The 19,133-nt window shown below is 39.7% G+C and overlaps 2 protein-coding genes and 1 long non-coding RNA gene across 3 annotated transcripts; 1 reads left to right on the top strand and 2 right to left on the bottom strand.

The window, feature by feature from the left end:
• Positions 1-677: 677 nt before the first annotated feature.
• Positions 678-1,806, bottom strand: LOC145134954 (uncharacterized). Its single transcript, XR_013719437.1, has 2 exons — positions 1,119-1,806; positions 678-1,044 (listed from the first exon to the last, which is right to left on the bottom strand). It is a non-coding gene; the product is annotated as an uncharacterized LOC145134954 (long non-coding RNA).
• A 7,064-nt stretch (positions 1,807-8,870) lies between these two features.
• Positions 8,871-9,583, bottom strand: LOC145130120 (uncharacterized). The gene is made up of 2 exons (XM_079064969.1): positions 9,029-9,583; positions 8,871-8,924 (listed from the first exon to the last, which is right to left on the bottom strand). Exons 1-2 carry the CDS (start codon positions 9,581-9,583, stop codon positions 8,871-8,873), a joined length of 609 nt encoding a protein of 202 aa, XP_078921095.1.
• Positions 9,584-15,442: 5,859 nt separating this feature from the next.
• On the top strand, positions 15,443-16,942 carry LOC145130121 (uncharacterized). The gene has a single exon (XM_079064970.1). It carries the CDS (start codon positions 15,443-15,445, stop codon positions 16,940-16,942), a length of 1,500 nt encoding a protein of 499 aa, XP_078921096.1.
• Positions 16,943-19,133: the final 2,191 nt, after the last annotated feature.

Raw genomic sequence — 19,133 nt, forward strand, 5'->3', positions numbered from 1 at the left:
TTGGTCCAGTTAAACTGTCCTTTCAGACCCTAGGATGTTCCTTGTAGGATATTCTCCATATTTCGTGGATATAAAAACGTCCAAAACAGAGGTCATATGAGAAAGTTTACAAAAATTAGTATTTATCTGATTTTCCTGAAACAAACCGTGCACTGCCTCGTTTGTAATAGCTACGAACCTCGAAAATCGCTTTTGATCACGTTTTAAAATTCAGACCACGGTCTATTATTTTATTATATTTTTATAATATTTTTAATTTCAACCAAAATCAGATTCGACAAATCCGAAAACTATTAATCATGAAACTTTAAATGTTAATTCGCGGAGCTCGATATACTCGAATTAAATTCCATATGCGTTTCTGGAATCCCCACAACTAAGACAAAAAGCAGGCACATTAAGAAAAATTTTCATATGTCGGGATCTATCGACACGCAAACCAAGAAACAGAAACGACATCACAAATATAAATCGTGCATATTTAACGCCCAATAAAACTGTAAAAAGTCAAAGGAAGACTTTGACTTTTGAAAGTCAACCAAACTTCAAATTGAAATTACCCTTTTCTTTTTTAAAAATCCTATATCACTCCCGATTATTTCCTCACACTCATAGTTCAATCACACATACATTAGATTTTTTTACAAGATCATTCCCAAGAATTCTTGTACACAAAGTTATCATCAAAATGAACTAAAAATCTGATTTAGATCATCACACGTGACTACAGTCAATGACAAGAAATACACACTCTCACACGTGGGCAATTTGGTGTTGTACCTCCACAATCCTTTAGAGATTGCCAAGTACTTCCAATTTCTCAAGAACTTCTAAAAATTTGTTTTTGATCACACAAAAATTCACTCAATCTTCCTCCTCACTCATCTCGGTCTCTCATTCTCCAGTTCTTCTCTTTGAAACCAAAACAGAGAACCAAGATGGAGGCTGCTACCCTCCTTTCGATCTAGTTTTCTTCCACCTACAATTGTCAAGGTTAGCAAGCCTAAACATCCCTGTTCACTGCTACCTCTTCTCCTTCTCTACCTGCAATTTCGTAAATCCTAACTGTCAAACACCCCTGAAATATTTGAGAAAAACAACAAGATAAACACCCTTACCATTGACTGTTGTTGTTTTCTTTCATCCAAACTGGTGCTGTCGATGTTGAACCCCCATTCGACCACCATCTCTATCCTCCATCTTTTCTTCGTTGTTGATCGGAGCTAGCCAAACACCTCAACGGTACTGCTCTTGATAATCTCCGGTCACGACTTCATGATGGTGTCGTTCAATCCACCCTCCCACCATCGCCATTGCAGCCTTCCCTTGCTCTCGTTGTGTGCTGCCGGACGGGAGAGAAACCCGCCGGAGAAAGCGATGTCGCCTGCTGCTGTCGCTGAACAACCCTTCGTCACCACCTCCACTTGTTGTTGCTACGGTAGAAGTCCGACTGGCCACCACCACTGTCTTGTCACTAATGAAGGTATCGATCAAGAACCACCACCGTCGCATCTTTATTTCTCCAAATCAGACGAACCCCGTTGTAGCTACTCCGATTCACCCACAGTCGGCTGCCCCTCCCTTGCTCGCGATTTGTTAGTCACCACCGGTGCATCTCGAATGGTTATTTCCGTTCGTGTTTCTTTCTTCCCCGATAAACAGAGGACCGAAGTCCTTTCCCCTCCCTGGTTTCAGTTGTTGTCTCCGATTGATTGCCGTTCTTGATCAGACGAAGCCGATGCCCCATCACCTGCCTCCGTTCGTTTCTTTTCAGCCAATCAGATGCAGATATGAAGAAGAACGCGATCCCCTTTTTATTTGATGAATGTGGCAAAACCAATCCCCCTCCTTTTGTATTTTAAATCAAAATTACCCTTGTAGAGATAATAAATCAAATCAGGTCCCTTCCCAGCCCCTTAATTTTATCAATGGGTCAAAAGCAGTCCCCCTTTTGGGTTATTTTATCAAAAGCAGACCTACACATATTTTACAAGATTTAAAATCAACATTGAATCATTACAAAATCGATCCATTTAGTTTTGAATATTATAAAACAAACCTCAAAGTGTTTCAAAGTTCAAGAATGTTTATTTTGCGGTTATTCACGAAAAGCTTCACCAAAACCGAGCCTAGATCGAGATTACACATCGAATGTGAGTTTCTACGGCCCCTCTTTTACTGTTTTAATGTTTGGGGAGAATACATGCGTGTCTATTAAACTTTTGATGATTTTCATGTTTTATACACAAAATAACATCATACTTTGTTATTGGTCAAAAGTTTATGAAATAGCAATCTAAATTGTATAAATCATATAAGTTATAGTAGAATGCCATAAATGATATAATTACACTTCGTTGTGATATATTAATTAATATTAATAAAAATCACAAGATGTTATGTAGATTGCTATAAATATGTAAATATATTTGACGAATCACATATTATAAGCATTTTCGTATATATGCATGAACATGTGGAGAAAGCATGAAAATACATTATTCAAATAATCAAATACGTTATTCAACATAACTATGTACAAAAGAAATGTACATTACCTTAAACGATTGACAAACGAAGATTGAACAAATACATAATAATTAATTGAAAATATTCCAAAAATCAATTATTATTATTATACTCTCGATCGTCACATAGAAATGATTTTAAATAAACGATATATTTTATTTTTATATTTTTTATAAAAATATAAATTATTTTACTGTAATATGAAATCCGTCATATATGAAAACATAATTGATTCTCGGATTTTAAGAATCATTACCAAATATATTATATATCGTATCAATTATGCAACTTATTGAATGTTATGGGAATTGTTGGTTTCACATTGATTGAAACCTGAAAAATATTATCAAAATAGCCGTTATGCTGTCTAAATTTCGTCACGACAGATAATAAAATTTAGAAATATGTTAAGTCTTACGAATCCCAAATACCATAAGACTTCAATCAATATTGATTCCTAAACAACAAAATTATAAATAATCAACAATCTTATAACGAGAAGTTTAGGATTAGGATGTCTAGACATTGTTACGATCCATCACACCCACGGGACGTTCTATATGAGCTTCGTTTGTTTCTAAAAGCTTTATGAGTTAGGATCATTTCCTAAGCTTCATGGGCTATGTTTGTATCCACACTAAGACCGTACATCTTAGCAATAATCTCTCTGTATCATGACCGTTAATTCGTATGGAACGAGGAACGTCGAGTATAATTTCTGGATCACATACTTATACGGGTTGACATCCCGCTATCGGTTGCTAACTACAACCATCAGCTGACGAGTCGAGCATGGGCATTGGCGTTTCCTTCACTAATTTTTTCATCACGTCATCAAAAACGTGGTGTGGGCTTTCAACACAACCTTTCAGTGTTGGTGCAGAGGTGTTCGTCACAGTTCGGTTATGAACTCATTATAGATCCCAAAATTGCCATGTTACCGTATAGAATTGATATTTTGTTTATACGTGGTTTTTGTTCACTTATACTAGTTGAAAGTGATTGTATGTAGTGGAAGAGTTTGTGATCCAAAACGATAAGTTTAATACCATAAATTAAGTTGTATAACACTTAATTAATATTATGACACGGCTGATTAAGGTTTAATAACTTACAATTAATAAGTTATCTATATAAACCCTTTGTTTTTCATACGAAAACACCATAGTTATGTGGGAGGAGTTCGCCCTATTGGTTAAGTGTCAGTTCCCAAGTTAAGTAAGATAATACTCAATTAATACTACGCCACGATTTTACAAAGTTTATAAATTCGAAACTTATGAGTTTTACATACAAACTATATGAACGCTTGTACAAGGTTTCAGGAGTAGAATTTGACATGTTATGATTTCACAAAGGGTGATATGACTTTACTTTATATAAATTGGTATTCAAAATCCTTATATAAAATGCATTTTGGTCATGGGAACCGTAAAGTTTGATATAAGTTTGTTTTACTTATGTGTATTTTTCCAAACTTTATAATTTTAGATTTGAACAAATTGTATTTATAAATGAGTCCAAATACATTTTTATAACTCAATTATCTTATAATTTTGATAGAAAGGTACGTATTTATAAATACCGGTCAATTAGAAAATTTTATAAAATGCTTTTGGTTATAAAAATACTTCATGTCAAAACCTGTAGAACTCACCAACAATTTTGTTGACGTATTTTAAATGCATGAATTCTCAGGTTTATTAACAGGTTGGAAGGAATTGTATAGAAGACTTTTCATTATTTTACTATACCATTGTAAACGCCAATCTTTTAGGTGTGTGTAGCGATTTAGTAATAGTCATTGTCAATGTAATTTCTATTTCGGTATTAATAGAAGATTATACTTATATTGTTTAATGTATATTCAGTAATTGTGACTACTGATTTATGTCGCGCACCTCGGCGTTTCCGTCGGCTGCCGGGGTGTGACAGATTGGTATCAGAGCTATTGGCTATAGTGAACTAGTACTTTCTTAGGAAAGCATGTCTATAACCTAGGGCTTACTCTCTTACGTTAAGTATATTCCTTAACCCACAAATATAGAGTTATATAAACTCAAACCCTTGAATGCTAATACAACGCAAGATTTTTGGTCAAACACCTTAGCTAAGTTGATTGTATGTGGGCCGAACCACAACTAGACGTAGACTGGTCACCTATGTTTAATTATGGTTAGATCGATGAACAACCAAGATTGGATTCGTTTGTTGGTAGACTAAAACACTTGGAATCCCGAATATGTAAAGGAAATCACAGTTCAAAAACTCTTACGAACTCTCGAAAATTTTAGTGAACACTTAAGAATATATGGCAAATATTTACCTCAATTGCTCATGAAACTATAAGTATCATAAACGTAAATCATGTCCGAAGTTTATCTCGGAATACTAATTACTCAACTATAATATTCTACAAATGCTCCTATTAGATATCTTTCAAATACATTGAAACATTTGTGCATTCGCGAATCTTTTCGAATTCGGCTTATGTATTCAATCAATCCATTTCATTTTGTTGTGAACCGTCCAACTTATGTTTGAACCATCATAGTTCAAAAGAAGGCCACATATACTTTTAAGGACACAAATTTTACCGAGTAGAACTATTATGTGTAAATCGTGGGCATCGACTCTGTTTATGCCACGACTTGAGAAACACTATAGGTGATGCTCATAGGAGTATGCTACCAAGAGATGAAATGCAAAAATTAGAACAAACACTAGTTAAAGAAAAGCTTGTTATGAATATAGTGAAACTGCCCAAGACTGAAGAACCAGGAGGTGACAACTCGATTCAGAGAAATCGTGATCGGAACAAGGAATGAAATCCAGGAAACATCAGTAGTAACTGGTGCGTTTTTTATTAAGCACTTGTATGCTAAAGTACTTTTAATTAGGATATGCAAAAAAATCCTTGCGAACCCAAAACTTAAACCTATTATGAGTCCTGAACCCAATAGTTTAGAGAAAACCTGTAGAGTAAAGACAACTAGTGAGCTGTCAGAAATCTACTAGCGAAATTTTAATAAATTTCATCTTAACACTTACCAAATCATGTTGTCACGTCAATCTCGTGCGTATGCCACCGAAAGTCCAATATCGTTGTCTATATGACACAGTTTTGTTAGCGTCACGCCAGGTCATATACGACCCCTTTAACTGATAAAATAACCATGAATGATCGATCTTTACTTATAGACTTCATGCCAATTCCGAGAGGAAACTTCGACATTGTCATAGGTATGAATCGGCTACCTTCCCATTGTGTCTAGATCAGTACTACAAGAAAACAGTATGACGGAGCCTACCCCACAAGAAAGACATGGTCATTTATGATGACAAGTCGGAGAAGAACCTAAAGTTGCTTTTTACCCTAAATATCAAATGTGAAGAATTTGATAAAATGTGAAGGATTTAATCAAATAAGAAGGATTTGATATAATGTGAAGGATTTAATCAAATGTGAAGAATTTGATCAAATGTGGAAGTTTAAGTGAAGACTTCTTCCCAAGAAATGAACACTGGAATTTTAACAACAAAAAAATATTTATGTTGGATACTACCAGTGATCCACCAGGAACTTCGCTATGGTAGCCCATCTGTCAACTATGTTAACGCCAAAAGGAAACAAAGTCCAACTGGAAAGATAAGCGAGAAATTATATTCCAGAAGTTGGAACAACTATGGTGTAATGCACCAATCCTACTGTTCTGAAAGAACAGAGAACTTGTTCGTATACGACGACATGTACATAAAGGATTGAGTTGCACATAGATGAATTAAGACGAGGTTTTTGCCTATGCTTTTGGTTGAATGACATAAATGAGAAATTTATTGTCATCATGATACGTGAGATTCTTTAACATTGTAATGAGATTGACATAGTAGCAAATGTTTTGGAGCCAAAAAGAATGTACCAAACCCCGCTGAGTACGAGTATTAACAATGAATATCCATTCACAACCTACAACTCAAATTCGAGAAGTTTAACTCGAGACTCTGAGTGAGGAAAGGCTTCGCGAGTGAAGCTATGTGAAGATTGGATAATCAGATCAAGCATAGGGATGACGGGACGTGATACTTTATGAGCCGAATTTGTACGCCTAAGTATGGTGAACACGTGAGCATAGTTTTGAATAAAGATCACAGGTTGGAGTGTCCCATTCATCCAGGATCTGACCTAATATGCTTAGATTTGAAGGAATTGAAATGGTGATCATGCTCGAAAGCAAAGATATCCCCTTTAGTGGGCAAGTATCAAGCCTACATCGAAGACAGAATGTCAGGAATACTCAAGGTTAGTGCAATAATGAGAAATACCCAAGTAAGAGTGGGAACCAACGTCAATGGACCTCATACCAAAGCTATCCAAAGAAACATAATGGTTTCGATTTTATTCAGGAAGTGGTCCACAGATTGACTAAGTCTGCCCACTTTCCAATAATCTAAGAGCCATGTGAAATGGAAAAGTTGAACAGAACATGACAAAGAAATCGTTAGACTGCACGAGATGCCGATCTCTATCATCTCTTACTAAGTTAGTAAATTCATCTAGCAATTATGACAATCATTGAAATCTTTGAGTGCGCGCTTAGACGTAAGCATATCTATTCATCCCCAATGGTTAGACCGAATGAACCATCTCGACATGAGTAATATGCTCTGAGCATGTATGATAGACTTTGGATATTACATGGAATACTCATTTTCGTTAATTGAGTTTTTCCTGCAACGATAGTTATCACGCCATCATCAAGGTCATACCATTTGAAGCCTTATATGGGTGATAGTGCTAACCCTCGACATGTTGAACAACGATTGGAGTTACGAAACTGAGCGAAGAACATGAATATGATATGCTGCATTTGGATCCATGAATCACTTACGAGATCACCGAAAAGATTGTGTGAACCGGAAAAAGATTTTAGACTGATCATAAATCATAAGAGAGTTATGTGAACAAAAGATGTAAGCCTCTCGACTTCCACGTCGGAGACTGTGTGGCTTTAAAATGCCTTCTCTTTTAGAGGAATAATTCGGCTTAGAGAACGAGTCAAGTTAAACCACACCTCAAAGGACCTTCGAGATTCTTAGACCAAATTTGGTCCTGATAGTTATATCAAGTTATCTTGAGAACTAAACGATGTGCACGACACTTTTCATATGCCAAATCTCAAGGAGTGTCGGTCCGATGACACACTTGTTATCTCTCTTTCAATGAAGTGAGCTACGAAACCGTGCTAATGTTTCATTATTTGTGAAAGTACATGCGGTAGAATCGTATGTAAGATTTGATAACCTTTAAAATACTTAATGCAATCTTATCCCCTATTCCTTTCTTTTGAGGATTTAAAATAGAGTCATATATTCAACGAGTACCCAATCTTGGGTAATGCAATTGAAAACGACTTTAGAAAGATCATTTATGGATCAAGAGAAATGAAAATGCCACCAATTGTTTTATGATATTTTATCTACACGTTGAATTTCGGGACGAAATTCCTTTCAACGGAGGGATAATGTAACAACTGTTAAAACACGGTCAGAGTTCGGTGGTCAAACCACCGCGAACCACTAGGTATTAATGACCAATTGTGTGTAATTTTATGTTTATAATGTATATTAAATATATTATATTTATAATTTCTTTTAGAACATCTCAAACTGCTCGAACCATCTATCGTTGAAGATCGAATCGAAAATCATCAAAAATTTAATTTATTGGTGACGTTAAAAATAAATTTTTGCATCAAGTATATCTGAGAGTTATGGAAAAGACATTTGAATAGATTATGTTCTCCTAATTTCGTGGATATAAAGAACATCCAAAACGGAGGTCGTATGAGAAAGTTACAAAAATAAGTATTTATCTTATTTTCCTGAAACAAACCGTGCACTGCTTTGTTTGGAACAACTATGAACCTCGAAAATCACTTTTGAGCATGTTTTTGAATTCAGACCACGGTCTATTATTTTATTATATTTTTATAATATTTTTAATCTCAACCAAAATCAGATTCGTAAAATCCGTCGAATCTGAAAACTATTAATCGTGAAACTTTAAATGTTAATTCACGGAGCTCAATATACTGGAATTAAATTCCGTATGCGTTTCTGGAATACCAACAACTGAGACAAAAAGTAGGCACATTAAGAAAAATGTTCATATGTCAGGATCTATCGACACGCGAACCAAGAAACGGAAACGACATCACAAATATAAATCGTGCATATTTAATGCCCAATAGAACTATAAAAAGTCAAAGGAAGACTTTGACTTTTGAAAGTCAACCAAACTTCAAATTGAAATTACCCTTTTCTTTTTTAACTATCCTATATCACTCCCGATTATTTCCTTTTTTTTTAAACGGTGGAAATATATTAGCACCAGCCTTTAAAGAAACAAGGCTGGGCAGAAAACAAATCACAAAATGTTAAAAGGATTACAAATCCACACACACCAATTACAATCACCAAACTTGCCCCTATATTTTACCCAATTGAACACCAATGTGATTATGCCATCCGCCAAATTAAACGAAGAAGTCCTAGCATTATCGAAGACTTTTGCATTCCTAGCTTTCCATCCACACCATAGAAATCCATAAACGATAGCAATGAAAATATTTCTCTTTTTAGGACACCTCCCCCATTGTGCAGCAAAATCCACTAACTCAGCCACCGAATTGAATTGCTGACCAGAAACTTGACACCAATTCAGGATCCAACTCAATGCCCCTATGGCGATCGGGCAATTGACAAGTATGTGATTAGATTCATCCATCCCACTGTTACAAGAATGACAAGACAAGATTGCGATATTAACTTTTCTCATAGCCAAATCCGTCGAAGTAGGGATTTGATCTAAACAAGCTCTCCAAACAAAGCAAACTACATTGGTCGATACCAAGGAGATCCACACAGTTGGATTTTGAACCGGACAAGTGACCTTTAAATTGATCAGGTGCCTTAGGTCGTGGACATAGATAGAACCATCACTTGACAGCTTGGATCTCCAAGTATCATCACCACTCGAAGTATGAGCCCCCATAATAATGCCTTCCAACTTGATAAACTATGTCGCCTCCATTTGATCCATGACCACCCTTTTCCATTTCCAGTTTGGTTGATTGCCACAAAGCCGCTCAGAAATTACAACTGATTTCTTTTTGTCAAGATTTATAAGGCGAGGAAAAATCGAGGCCAAAGAGCCTTGGCCGGTCCAATCGTCATACCAAAATAAGCTATCAGAACCATCACCAATGCGAATGTCGAACAAAGAAGAAAATGTAATTCCAAGCTCCTCTAATTCCATCCCGGCTTTCACCACATCCATCCAAGCCCCTGACAACGATTTTTTACCCCATTTTTCAAGTGGTTTCCTGCCCAAATTGTGAATACCGTGAACCACCTGTCTCCATAAGTCATTGGGCTGAGTTTTATATCGCCATAACCATTTAACCAAGAGAGCACGATTCATAGCAAATAAAGAGCTGATGCCAAGTCCTCCCAAATTCTTAGGGCCAAGAATCACATCCCATGCCACGTAACAAATTTTATTCTTCTCGCCAAGGCCGCCCCATAGAAACTTTCTTCTAATTTTCTCCAAATTGTCAACAACCGATTTCGGGGCTTTAAAGATAGATATAAAATACAAGGGAAGACTGCCAAGGACCGCCTTAGTCAAAGTCAACCTTCCGCCAAATGAAAGAAAATTAGCTTTCCATGAAGCAAGCCTTTTGTGCACCCGATCGATAACTTTCCTCACACTCATAGTTCAATCACACATAGGCTAGATTTTTTTACAAGATCATTCCCAAGAATTGTTGTACATAAAGTTGTCATCAAAATCAACTAAAAATCCGATTTAATCATCACACGTGACTACAGTCAATGACAAGAAACACACACACTCTCAGGTTGTGGGGAGTGGTCACCACCAACCCACCGGAAAAGTGGTGCCACTCCTGCGCCACGTCACCTTCACCACCAAATCACTAAACTTAGGAAATTGTCACCACTCCACAATTATCTTTTTTTTTTCTTTTTTATAATTAAATTAGATAAAAACATAATTTAAAACATAATAAAATATTTTATATTAATTAAAACCACATTACATAATTTAAAACATAGAAAATTAAACCTGAATTACCAAAAAAAACATAAAAACACATAGAAAATGAAAACTAAAATACTAAAAAAAACATAAAAATAACTTAGAAAATTAAACCTAAATTACTAAAAAACATAGAATAAAATCAAGTTGCGATATTTGTCGAGAACATCTTGTTGAATTATCAAAAACACCCTTAAATTTTCCGGGTCGAGATTTGCTTGCGGCACCATGTTTACAATTTGAAGATTGGTGAGTGCCAATTGTCGCCGACGTTGTTCCTCCGTTGAATCAAATTTTTTTTCTAAAAAATGTAGAGTTTTGTCGATTTTCTCCGCTAATACGTCCTCGTTGGTTGATTTTCTGCTAGACGAAGCCCCCTTTCTCGCTTTGTCCCTTCCCGGTGGTCGACGAAGATGGACGTCCGATGGACCCTCCCCCTCGGTGGCGTCGAACTCATCATTTAGGTCGAGGTTAACACCAATGTCCGACTCGGACGTTCTTGGCCTTTTGTTGGAACTGGTGGTAGATCCCGAATGCGCCGTTTCGTAATAAAGAACCCATTTTGGGCCATTGCGACAAACTTCCCACGTTTTTTGGTTGCCAAAAGGTTTACCATTGTTGGTAATTTTGTATTGGTGCAACGCCGTTGACAAAATGTTGAAATCGTTGCTACCACTTCGATGCATATTTTTTAGATTGTCAAATACGCCGTTAAATTTGGTGCAAGCCGCTCTAAGGTCACGCCATTTAGCATTGACCGAGTCGTATGTCTGACTCGTTTGCCTTCCTAATAATGCGTGGAAGCGGTCTAAAACACGATTCCAAAAGCTTTGACCCGATTGCGCGTTGCCGACATCCCCGTCTTGTGATATGAAAATCCAAGCTTTAGCTAAAGTTGCCTCCTCCTCCTCGGTCCATTGGGTGTTTTTCTTTTTCCTTGGATCTTTTTTTTCCTTCTACGACTTGATTGGGTTTCTTTAACCCGTTTGTCGTCGTCGTCATCGTCGAGGTTTACGGGTGGAGATTGAGATAACGGAACTTAAGATGGTTGTGAAGTTTGTGTAGTAGTGTGGGTGGTATGAAAGATTGGTGAATAGGGGTTGTTGTTGAACGGGGGATGATAACAATTGCATATAGCTAATATTCGCTAACGAGTCATTTGGAGTGTTTGGGGTGTTCGGGGTGGGTGGGTTATTTTGGTTTGGATCCATGGAGGAAAGTATATTTTTTTTGGTGAGTGTATATGTTTGTGTTCAAAGTGTGTGGTGTGTTTGAAATGAGAAAAAAGGTTGATATATATAGAGAAAGGATTGTAATTAATTAATTAATTTTTATTTTACAAACCGTCAAAAGCATTCAACGGTCAAAAAATCATATCACCCAATCAATTCTCGCGTCTTCTTTCGTCTGCAGCTCCACGCCACAAGCAACCCACCGGAAGGTGGGGCGGTGTTCACGCGTGAAGTGGGCTGACACGTCAGCTCCCACGCATCCTTTTGGCCTCCACTCTGGGCAGGCTCAAACTTGGGCAATTTGGTGTTGTACCTCCACAATCCTTTGGAGATTGCCAAGTACTTCCAATTTCTCAAGAACTTCTAAAAATCTACTTTTGATCACACAAAAATTCACTCAATCTTCATCCTCACTCATCTCGATCTCTCATTCTCCAGTTCTTCTCTTTGAAGCCAAAACAGAGAACCAAGATGGAGGCTGCTACCCTCCTTTCGATCCAGTTTTCTTCCACCTGCAATTGTCGAGGTTAGCAAGCCCAAACATCCCCGTTCACTGCTACCTCTGCTCCTTCTCTACCTGCAATTTCGTAAATCCTAACTGCCAAACACCCCTGAAATATTTGAGAAAAACAACAAGATAAACACCCTTACCATTGACTGTTGTTGTTTTCTTTCATCCAAACTGGTGCTGTCGGTGTTGAACCCCCATTCGACCACCATCTCTATCCTCTATCTTTTCTTTGTTGTTGATCGGAGCTAGCCAAACACCTCACCGCAACTGCTGTTGAGAATCTCCGGTCATGACCTCAAGATGTTGTCGTTCAATCCACCCTCCCACCATCGCCATTGCAGACTTCCCTTGCTCTCGTTGTGTGCTGCTGGACAGGAGAGAAACCGTGCCTGCTCCTGTCGCTGAACAACCCTTCGTCACCACCTCCATTTGTTGTTGCTACGGTAGAAGTCCGACTGGCCACCACCACTGTCTTGTCACTGATGAAGGTATCGATCAAGAACCACCACCATCACCTCTTTATTTCTCCGAATTAGACGAATCCCGGAGTAGCTACTCCGATTCACCCACAGTCGGCTGCCCCTCCCTTGCTCGCGATTTTCTAGTCACCACCGGTGCATCTCGAATGGTTATTTCCGTTCGTGTTTCTTTCTTCTTCGATCAACAGAGGACCAAAGTCCTTTCCCCTCCCTGGTTTATGTTGTTGTCTCCGATGTTAGTGGATCACATGTTACATTGTATTATTCCTTTATATTTCTAGATAGCCCATTGTGTAAGCCTTGTATGTATTGGCCTAAGTGGCTTTGTATTAATACGTATGTTAATGTATAATTGAGTGATGGGAAAATCACGGCTTAGCATGGTATCAGAGCGTGTTTCTCTCAAACCCTAGCTGATCCCTTCTATCTTCTTCTTCAAAATTCTGCTTCTTCCCTCCTGTTTGCTTTCTCTTCGTCCTTCTCTACAATGCTAGGAAACAGTAGCTCCTCCTCTAAATGTAACGCCCGTTCCTGGTACGTATTTAGTTCATATAATGCTCATTTTATAAGAGCTACTCGACGAGTTGGTAGCCCTAACTCATCGAGTAGATGCCAGTTTAATCGCGGGGTTTAAGTGGACTACTCGGCGAGTCAGTAATAGACTCGGCGAGTAGGTCCATCAGGAGGAAACCCTAATCCTTAGGGATTGCAACCTATTTAAGCAACATTATGGGTCTTCACCCCAGCCTCCATCACCTTCATAGTCCATTCTCGAAACCCTACTTAGTTTTGGTGAAATATTGAGCTAGTTCTTGCCATTTTGTGATCTTAAGCTTGAAGAAGGAAGCAAAAGCTTGGAGTTGCAGAAGGAAGGTTGGAGATCCAGAGCTTGGGACTCATTTTTGTCTTCATAAAGATATAAAGCTTATACCTTGGCTATTATTCAATTGGATCTCTTTTCTAGCTTGAATATTGTAAGTTTTGGGGCCATTTCCAAGGCTATTCCGAGATTTGTACTCTTGGGGATGTAGAGACTTCAGATCTGGGCTCTATTGAGTTCTAGAGGCTCAAAGTTGCAACCTTTATGCAACCATAGTCCATGTAATGACTTAGGTCTCTATTTCTAGCTTGTAATGAGTGTTTTATCTTCATGTATACACGTAAAGTTAGCAACTTTACGTGTTATGTTAGCCTTAAGAGCCCAGATCTATGAGTTAGAAGCATTGGAATCATTTAGAGATGACTGTATTGTTTTAGCATGCAAGGAACTCGCCGAGTCAGAAGAAGGACTCGAAGAGTTGACTCAGGGGACCACGAGTTGAGTTGACCGGGGTTGAGTTTGACCAGGACATTGACTTTGACCAAGGGTAAACTGGTCATTTTACCCTAAGAATGATTATCAGTTTACGATTAAGTGTGGTTATGGAATTTATAGCCAGAGTGTCGTCAGAGCAGCATATAGAGATCCCTCACCCAACTTTTCAGCAGTCAGTCTTACGAGGTGAGTTTCCTTTCAGTAGGAACGAGTCTAAGGCACCAAGGCCGACCCGTAGTATGAAATGTTAGTAGCTAAGTGTGGGCGGGGCCCGTATCTTGCAGTATAGTTTGATTATGGATATATGTCTGACTGTTAGAATTAGTATACTTGTTGTTTGTGTGATACTTGTATGTTGGAGCAGTAGATGAGTGTGGGCGGGGCCCGTATCTCATAGTAGCCGAGTGTGGGCGGGGTCCGTATCTCATAGTAGCCGAGTGTGGGCGGGGCCCGTATCTCACAGTAGCCGAGTGTGGGCGGGGCCCGTATCTCGAAGTAGCTGAGTGTGGGCGGGGCCCGTATCTCAGAGTCAGCAGAGTGTGGGCGGGGCCCGTATCTCTTAGTTGCATGATATGGGTGTATGGTATGTGGTAGTTTGGGGGAGCTCACTAAGCTTCATGCTTACAGTTTTCAGTTTTGGTTTCAGGTACTTCCACTAGCAAAGGGAAGGGCTCGGGATGATCGCATGACACACACCACAGTCTTCAGCCTGGGAGCTTTACTCTGATATTTTGATATGACATTTGACACGAGATTTGATATGTGATAGACATTATGAGATTTTGAAACATATAGTTTATGATTTTATACTTTGGTAATGAAATGATGGTTTTAATAATGCTTTAAAAATGAAATTTTTGGGTTATATTTTTGGGATGTTTCACTAAACCTCCTCACAAGGCATACGGAATAACCAACATCAAGACCTACGTTCCCTTGATTCTCGACCTCAACAGCCATAACTATGATTCTTGGAGCGACTTCTTTACTGCTCATTGCATTGCTTACGATCTTCAAGATCACATCGATGATACTTATGACCCACCAAACAAGCCACCCATCGACACATAATGGGAACAGCTCGACAATCTCGTCAAGCTGTGGCTGTTCAATTCGATTTCCCAGAATCTCATCACCAATACCTACTCTCCTCTTGCATCTGCCCGTAAAATCTGGTTGAACATCTCATCTATCTTCAATGACAACAAAGAAACCACGACCATTCAATTAGAAAACGAGCTTCGATGCATCACCATGGGCGACTTAAGTGTTCATGACTACTGTAACAAAATCAAGAAAATCACTGATTTGCTTGAAGGTTTAGGAGAAAAAGTCAAAGAAAGGCATGTAGTTATTCACGCCCTCAACAGATTGTCCAGCAAATTCGAGGGTCTTGCCAACATCATCCGACTGTCAAAACCGTTCCCTACCTTTTCTGAAGTGCGCTCAATTCTTGCCGCAGAAGAAACCCGGCTTGCCAATCCTCGTGTCGTTGCTCCTTCTCTTGCTGCCAATCCCTCGTCCAACTCCCTTCTTCACGTCGCCACCCCTCCTTCCAATCGAGGTGGTGGCGGTGGTGGTTCTTCCTACCGACGCAATGACCGGCGTGGGGGCGGTAACAATCGCCGATCTCGACAGCAAAACCCATCCGCCGGCGGTGCACCAGCTAGCGGTCAATATGGCTGGGTTTATATCCCACCGTCTTTTCACCCTGTTCACCGCCCTTCATCTCCGTGGGGTCCCCCTGTGTCGCCTTACGCTAATTTTTGGTCTGGGAACCATTTTCCTCAGCCGGCCCAACAATGGAGCAGCCCAACATCGAATACTCAAGGCCTGCTTGGCAGCAGACCCTCTTCGGCCCATTTTAGTGCCCAACAACCTCAATCTTTACCTCCTCAGGCCCACCATCAGCAGTCTGGATATGATCAGCACCCGTGGGCATGGCTCGGTAGTAGCGATCAGCCTACTTCCCTTCCGCATCTTTTCAACACAATGTCCCTTTCGGACCCGGGGCAAAACGGATGGGTAATGGACACCGGAGCAACCGACCATGTCCACCGTAACGCAGGTATACTCACTTCCTTTTGTAATAATTCATATACTCCTCGTTCTATTTATGTCGGTAACGGATCTACAATACCGGTTGTGACCTCGGGACATTCAAACTTTCCTGTCTCCAATATCTATCGTCCGCTTCATTTACAAAATATTCTTATCACACCCAACATTATTAAAAACCTTATCTCTGTTAGACAATTCAAAACTCATAATAATTGCTCTATTGACTTTGATCCTTATCGTTTTACTGTTCTTGATTATCAGACTCGTCGCCCTCTAATCCGCTGTGATAGCTCCGACCCCCTATATCGTGTCACAAGCTCCTCCAGTCACGCGTTTGTCGCTACCACTCCCTCCACGTGGGATCAACGACTTGGTCACCCTGGCGATCAAGTTTTGAAGCATCTGTCATACAATAGTTCAATTTCTTGTCGTTTATCAAAAAATAATGTTACATATCATGCTTGTCAACTTGGCAAACACTCTAGACTACCTTTTTATTTATCTAACTCTATTGTTTCTACACCTTTCGAGATTATTCACTATGATTTGTGGACATCTCCTGTTACTAGTAATGGTGGTTTGCGCTATTATATTGTATTTCTTGATCATTTTACTCATTATGTTTGGGTGTATCCTTTAAAACAAAAATCTGAAGTATTTCAAAAATTCTTACACCTCTCCAAACTCATCTAAACTCAATTTGGTGGCACCATTAAACAATTTCAATGTGATAATGGGGGGGAGTATAACAACCAACAATTTCATGACTATTTTGCATCGAACGACATCACTTTTCAATTTTCATGCCCCCACACGTCTCAACAAAATGGTCATTCAGAACGAATGATTCGCACCATCAATAATATGATGCGAACTCTCATGTTTCACTCCCACCTACCACCCACCTTTTGTCCTGAAGCCCTTCATATGTCTGCCCACCTTCTCAATATATTACCATCCACTTCCATCTCAAACGATACCCCGCATTATCGTCTCTTTCATCGCCACCCTACATATGACCATCTCCGTGTGTTTGGTTGTCTTTGCTTTCCTCACCTTCTTCCCAATAATAAGCTTCAGCCCCACTCCACCCCATGCATCTTCCTCGGATACCCAACACACCACCGTGGGTTCCGATGCTATGATCTGTCCTCTCGAAAGATCATCATCTCTCGTCATGTTACATTCGATGAGTCAATTTTCCCCTATGGTTCAGTTAGTCCCATCGAGCCTCCCTCCTATGATTTCTTATCTGACTCTGATATTTCTCCCACCCTTTGCCATATATTACATCGTAGCCCTCCTACTCCTGATCCTACAGATCATACCAGTCCTTCTCCTACCCCTCCCATTTTTGTTCATAAGGAGTCTCCCTCCAGTCCCTCTCCACCTGAGGCCCCTACAGTGCCACCTCCTCCTCATCCCATGCATACCCGTTCCAGAAGTGGTATTGTCAAACCTGTCACCCGCCTCAATCTTCACACTACTTCCATTTCCTATGTCCCAAGGTCACATCTCCATGCTTTGAAAGATCCAAACTGGCATAAAGCCATGCACGAGGAATATAATGCTCTTATTACAAATGGTACTTGGGTCCTTGTACCACGACCGCCAGGCGTCAATGTCGTTCGCTCTATGTGGCTTTTTAAACAGAAATTTAATGCTGACAGATCTCTATCTCGATATAAAGCTCGCCTGGTGGCAAATGGGCGTAGTCAGCAGCAGGGGATCGATTGTGATGAAACGTTTATCCCGGTTGTCAAACCGGCCACTATATGCACGGTACTCAGTTTGCCTATTTCACGGGACTGGCCCATTCATCAGCTAGACGTGAAAAATGCTTTTCTTCATGGTCATCTTCAGGAGACCGTTTACATGCATCAACCACCCGGTTTTCGTGATCCTCGATACCCGGACCATGTTTGTCATCTTCAGAGATCTCTATATGGTCTCAAGCAAGCCCCTTGGGTCTGGTACCAGAGGTTTGCTCAGCATGCTCTTCGTATGCGATTTCATCACAGCCTCACCGATTCGTCTCTTTTCATCTATCATCATGGAGGTGACACTGCCTACCAGTTACTCTATGTGGATGATATTGTATTGACAGCCTCTTCGACTTCTCTCCTCCAGTCCATCATTACTCAACTTAGCAGAGAGTTCGCCATGACAGATCTTGGAGCCCTTAAGTACTTTCTCAGCATATCTGCCACTCGCTCTCCTCAAGGTCTCTTTCTATCTCAGCGGAAATATGCTTCTGAGATCCTTGGGCGAGCCAATATGCTTCAGTGTAATCCAGCTCGTACCCCTGAAGAGACTACTCATAAGCTGGACAACACCGGTACTCCTGTTGCGGATCTATCATTATATCGCAGTCTTGTCGGTGCCCTCCAGTATCTCACGTTTACTCGTCCAGACATTGCATTTGCAGTTCAACAGATATGTTTATTCATGCATGATCCCCGGGAACCTCATATGAATGCTCTCAAGCGTATACTACACTATGTTCGAGGAACTCTGGACCACGGCCTGCAGCTTCATGTTTCCTCGTCTTCTGATCTTTGTGCATATTCAGACGCCGACTGGGGAGGATGCCCCGTCTCTCGCCGTTCGACCTCCGGTTATTGTGTTTTTCTCGGTGATAATCTTATTTCCTGGTCTTACAAACGACAAGGGGTCATTTCTCGCTCCAGCGTAGAGGCGGAGTATCGCGGTAATGCTAATGCTGTCGCCTAGACTTGTTGGGTTCGTAATTTACTTCGTGAGCTTCGCAGTTCTCCTACCAAAGACACTATTGTTTATTGTGAAAATATTAGCTCTGTTTACATGACATCGAACCCTGTTCAGCACCAACACACGAAGCACATCGAGATTGATATTCATTTTG

The sequence above is a fragment of the Lactuca virosa genome, chromosome 8 (genome assembly GCF_052849685.1).
Source record: "Lactuca virosa cultivar CGN04683 chromosome 8, Lactuca_virosa_CGN04683_v6, whole genome shotgun sequence".
In the NCBI taxonomy this organism is placed as follows: Eukaryota; Viridiplantae; Streptophyta; class Magnoliopsida; order Asterales; family Asteraceae; genus Lactuca; species Lactuca virosa.